The sequence below is a fragment of the Salmo salar genome, chromosome ssa16, assembly GCF_905237065.1.
Source record: "Salmo salar chromosome ssa16, Ssal_v3.1, whole genome shotgun sequence".
Taxonomy (NCBI): domain Eukaryota; kingdom Metazoa; phylum Chordata; class Actinopteri; order Salmoniformes; family Salmonidae; genus Salmo; species Salmo salar.
Window position 1 is genome coordinate 1,533,110 of NC_059457.1, and position 6,000 is coordinate 1,539,109.

The 6,000-nt window shown below is 40.5% G+C and overlaps 1 protein-coding gene across 2 annotated transcripts in view; it reads left to right on the plus strand.

The window, feature by feature from the left end:
* Positions 1-5,725, plus strand: part of LOC106573024 (LHFPL tetraspan subfamily member 3 protein) — a 73,873-nt gene extending 68,148 nt beyond the window's left edge. The window contains exons 3-4 of one of the 2 annotated variants that reach the window (XM_014147623.1): positions 3,136-3,163; positions 3,454-5,725. In XM_014147623.1, the coding sequence (XP_014003098.1) occupies positions 3,136-3,152 (17 nt within the window). In that variant the 3' untranslated portion in view covers positions 3,153-3,163; positions 3,454-5,725. The remainder of the gene's footprint in view (positions 1-3,135; positions 3,164-3,453) is intronic. The other variant, XM_014147624.1, reaches the window with a different exon arrangement.
* Positions 5,726-6,000: the final 275 nt, after the last annotated feature.

A 6,000-nucleotide genomic window follows, 5' to 3' on the forward strand; every position in this document is an offset into this window, starting at 1 on the left:
TTCTGACTTGGTGTACAGGGAGAATACTGTAAGAACGGCCCATGTTCTGATTTCTGTCGCTGTACATTTCAAAAGTGCTGAACAAATAGTTTGTGACTATGTACGTCCTAACTCACTCATTAATGTCTTATTCGAAATTACGGATTGCCTCTAATCCGCTCGTCGTCCCCTTATGTCATAGTTTGTACATCTCAATTGTCTGTAGAAACCACATTTGTTTAAGCAAGTCAGCCATATCAGTTATGTTTTTTTAAAAGGCAGTAAATGAGGCTGAATGAACTGTTTCGCTGCCAGACAAGTCTCCGCTGATAGCCAGGTGTAGCAGTGGTATGGTGTGGTCAGCTTTATGGCCCTAACTGTTTTTTGGCACCGTTTGTCACCATTATGCTGCAATGAATGTATTGTTTAGTGTTGCGTTGTGTAGTGGCTTTGCTGGCATGCATAAAAAAAAAAAAATCCCCACCAAGATTTACATGCTTAAATCACCACTGAAAGTTATGATAGCTTTAGTACATTAGTTATCACACTTGCATAAAAAAGCTGTGTAAAATAATGAATTTTGACTGTCATAGCTCTTTATGGAAAATAACCTTGGATTTGGCAAGTCCTTTGCCTTTCTCTGACTCCTATACTAGGTAGCTAGCTAATATTATTATGGGCATGGCTCCTTGTCTTGATTCTTGAGAGCTATGGCTATGAAGGTGTGTATTGATTGTAAAAGTGTAATTTTGACTATCATAGCTCTCCATTCATGGAAAATAACATTGGCTTTGGCATGCATTCAATCCCCTTGTGACTCCTAGCTATAATAGCTAGCTAATAACATCATTGAGAAAACCCGTCACTCATTGTGCACACCACAAAATGCAGTGGGAAAATCCGACCCGACTGGGAAAATGAATACCAGAGAATACAGCAGTTCTCAGACAAGCTAGGGGCGCACTATTGTCACTGTTGCATACTTTGGATGACCACTAGTGACTTACACGGAACCCAAACCGGCTGCGCGCGTGTGCGCCATCGTGCATACATTTATTTTGTCCCCCTACACCAAACGCGATCACGACACGCAGGTTAAAATATCAAAACAAACTCTTAACCAATTACATTAATTTGGGGACAGGTCGAAAAGCATTAAACATTTATGGCAATTTAGCTAGTTAGCTTGCACTTGCTACCTAATTTGTCCTATTTAGCTAGCTTGCTGTTGCTAGCTAATTTTCATGGGATATAAACATTAGGTTGTTATTTTACCTGAAATGCACAAGGTCCTCTACTCCGACAATTAATCCACACATAAAACGGTCAACCGAATCGTTTCTAGTCATCTCTCCTCCTTCCAGGCTTTTTCATCTTTGAACTTATATGGTGATTTGCATCTAAACTTTCATAGTATTACTACACCAACCGGCAACACAGTTTGTCTTTCAATCACCCACTTGGGTATAACCAATGAGGAGATGGCACGTGGGTACCTGCTTCTATAAACCAATGAGGAGATGGGAGAGGCAGGACATGCAGCGCGATCTGCATCAGAAATAGGAATGACTTCTATTTTAGCCCTTGGCAACGCAGACGCTCGTTGACGTGCGCGAGCAGTGTGGGTGCAATTTTGCAACGCTTGTGCACGCGACGCGAGATCAAGTTGACAGAGTTTGAAGAATTTTTTTAAGAATAATGATAAGAAGAAAAAAAGTGTAGTATGCATTTCAATGAGACTTCTGCAATTTCTCTCACTCACTCACTCACTCACTCACTCACTCACTCACTCACTCACTCACTCACTCACTAATCAGGCCTTTATGGTAGAGTGGCCAGACGGAAGCCACTCCTCAGTAAAAGGCACATTACAGCCCGCTTGGAGTTTGTCAAAAGGCACCTAAAGGATTCTCAGACCATGAGAAACAAGATTATCTGGTAAAAAAAAACAATATTGAACTCTTTGACCTGAATGCCAAGCGTCATGTCTGAAGGAATCCTGGCACCATCCCTACGGTGAAGCATGGTGGTGGCAGCATCATGCTGTGGGGATGTTTTTCAGCGGCAGGGAATGAGAGACTAGTCCAGAGTGCTCAGGACCTCAGACTGGGTCTAAGGTTCACCTTCCAACAGGACAATGACCCTAAGCACACACCCAAGACAATGCAGGAGTGGCTTTGGGAAAAGTCTCTGAATGTCCTTGAGTGGTCCAGCCAGAGCCTGGACTTGAACCCAATCAAACATCTCTGGAGAGACCTGAAAATAGCTGTGCAGCGACGCTCCCCATCCAAACTGACAGAGCTTGAAAGGATCTGCAGAGAAGAATGGGAGAAACTACCCAAATCAGGAGTGCCAAGCTTGTAGTGTCATACCCAAGAAGACTCAAGGCTGTATTCGCTGGCGAAGATGCTTCAACAAAGTACTGAGTAAAGGGTCTGAATAGTTATGTAAATGTAATATTTAAGGTTTTTAGAAAGAATACATTTGATGAGGCAAAAATTGATGGGATTGATGAGGCAAAAAAACTATTTTATCAATTTTAGAATAAGGCTGCAACATAACAAAATGTTGAAAAAGTCAAGGGGTCAGAATACTTTACGAATGCACTGTAAGTACTGTATATGTAAAATTATTAAGGGAATACCAGATACATGCACAAATATTCCCATATAGGTACAGTTTTAATCATTCTCACATCTTCCTATCGTTTTACATTTATCAGATTACCCACTCCTAATGTTGAAGTTTAAGCACTGAGGTAACCACTAATGCTCAGACACCATTTAACAGAAAAACATTTACTATAAAAAACGTATTCAGAACAGTTCTATGTAGAACTGTTCTTGCCTCCCAAATAATCGTCAAACAATACTTTCTTCCAAAAGGGGTTCTTCAGATGAAAATGGTTCTTGATATAACTCTATCCTTACGCAAACAACCCCGTTGGGGAGTGGGATCACTGTGTAGGTTTTAATGGAACCAGACAATCGAGTGAGTGAGAGAGAGAGAGAGGTTAATTCTACACTCATGTGACACACAATGCTGGTTGTTATAGATACTATACACACCACTTATCAGTGTATTTTTGCTAAAACAATCTCTATTTATCTCTCTCCCCCACTGGCTCTATACCTCTCCCCTTCTCTTCTCGCACAGAAGCTGGGAATGCCTAAAACATCCATAGGTAAGTGATCCAAAATACAGTGAAACTGCCCTCACTGACAAACTACATTTTGGCTCCCAGAAATGTATTTATGATTTCAATTAGCAGTGGGGGCCACTTCGCATAAAACTATCATGTCCTATTTAATTGAATATGATTCCAACAGGCTTGATTGGCATGGAAATGTAATATGTGTCCTCACTGTGCTATTATGGGACTACAGAGGAAATGGGTCGTAAATTGAAATGTCTGTGCATAAACAATTTAATTTGTCACACCCTAACCATGTCCCCTTTTTTTTCTCCCCCCAGGTGTGTTTCCTAGTATGTGTTCACCGTTCATCACTCTCCAGCTTTTTACCCATCACCCCCAGAAGAGGACAGCACACAATGGCTGTGGGAGAGAGAAGAAAGGGAGAGAGAGGGGGAGAAAGGAGGGAAGAGGATAGCTATGGAACTAGATGCCTCCACTCCATTCACACTTGCACATTCACACTGTAATATTCCACCCCTCACCCTCTAGTTTATAATATATACTGTATGTACATACGTGTGTCTTTGTTGTCTGTCCTGCTCATAGTCCTAGCCCTATCGAGCATCTCTACCCCACACTACTCCCTTATCACTGAGCCCGTAGAACCCCAGTAGAGACTGACAACCCTTACACAACCAATAATCAACCAAGACAGGGACAGAGACTTTGACTGACCAATTGAAGACGTATGGATTATCTGCAAGAATATGGATGGGTTGTACTAGGTTGAAGTATTATACTGATACAAATACACAAACAAGGTAGTACAGTTCACACATACATAAATGCATGTGGGTGAGCAAATACACACACATACTCATGTAAAGTCACACGCGAATACATATCCTTAGACTTTAACCTTGTAATAAATCCATACGCTAACACGTTGAGCAACAGTAGATATTGTATATTAGTGTACCATGCCATGCCATCTCCTGTATATGTGTTTATGTTTTAGCTGTGAAAAGAAGGAAATTACCTATTCTCATGTAATATTGGGTGTAACTTTACAATATCTCAACATAATGTGTGAACTCTTACAAACAAAACCTATCCCTCCTCCTCATTCTCCCCCTCTTCCTCAATAGCCGTCTTTACTATAGCACTGTTGTCTAACGTGAGTGGCTACGGTTACTGTATATAGATATTCACTGAAAATAATTCTAGTTTTACAAAGTTGGGGCTGAAATATATGTATAAATACTAAAATATAAAAGAAGCACTGTTGTTAGAATTCAGTTTGTTACTCCATTTCAAGCGTACGTCGTCGATGCCCAGCTCAGCTCGTTATGCACACTACTTGCATTTGAGGAGAATCTCAATGTTTTGTAGTTTGTGGTATGGTATATTCTTATTCACTGTGATGGGGGAGGTATATGACTGTATGTCTGCTCCATATCTTGTAGCTGTTGGGTGAATGCGTGTTTGTATGAGTGTGAATTTAGGGGGGTGGGGGTGGGTTGGTTCTAATATCCTTGTGGGGATCTAAAATCCCCAAAAGTCTCCATGATAGTAAAATAAGGAAAATTGTCCACCGGGGAGAAACTTCCCATGTCCCCATGAGAACAAAGGCTATGTTAGGTTTAAGGTTAGGGTTATATTTAGTGTTAGGAGTTATGTTTTGGGTTAAGGAAAATATGATTTTTAATGGAAATCAATTTTAGGTCCCCACGAGGATAGAAGAACAAAACCTGTGTGTGTTTTTTAAATGCACCTTTTTAATGTACCAAGTCTCATAACGACTCTTATACTATATAGTCCCGAACATACAGATTTATGTATTTCCCTCTGTCTTGATCTCTCGCTTTTGCGCTCACTTTCTCTCTCTTGCTCTTTCTCCATCTCATTCTCTCTCTATTGCACTCTCCCTCTCTCTCCCCCTTTCCAGCTGTCTCTCTCTTTCTATCTCTCTCTGTCTCTCATGTTTTTATGAATGAGTGTGTTTGTTAAATGCACCTTTTTAATGTACCAACACATCAACTCTCTCTCTCCCTGTCTCTCATGTTTTTTCAGTATGAGTATGTTTGTTAAATGCACCTTTTTAATGTACCAACACACCAGCCTCATCTCATAACGAGTCTTATGCTATGTAGTCATGTATATATTTATTTATTTCCCTCTCTTGATCTCTCACTTTCATTCTCTCTCTCTCATGTTTCTTTTTCAGTATGTGTTCATAATTCATTATGGGGACGGCAGGTAATATTAATTGTGGAGAGGGTCATATGTAATAATTGATTGATTGATCTATAAGGCCTGGTGAAGTTATTTAAGTCCTATACCTCCATCATGAGCTGAGCAAAAAGAGGGGGAGGAGAAAGGGGATGAATATGAGAAGGAAGAGGTGTGAGCTAATAGTGTTAATACTGTAGGAACAAAAGGCCTGTCCCAGCCTCACCTGTATGTATATATGTACCACCAATGTAAATATATTACAGATACCAAACATTAAGCAAATACATGGAAGAGAAGAGTAACGGCAATGGAATAAATAAAGTTATTATAAAGAATATATGAATATGATTAATAAAGGTTTTCACTGTAGAACAATGGTGTGTTTGCCCTGTGTTTTTTCATGGATTTGCATAGATTTTGTGGGTACTGCAGTAGTGATCACTGGGGGCTCCCGAGTTGGCGCAGCGGTCTAAGGCACTGCATCTCAGTGCTAGAGGTGTCACTACAGACTCTCGTTTGATTCCAGGCTGTATCACATCTGGCCGCGTTGTCGGGTTGGCTGAGGTTGCCCGTCATTGTAAATAAGAATTTGTTCTTAACTGACTTGCCTAGTTACATAAAATCATGTTATGGGACCTTTGGCACCCTAT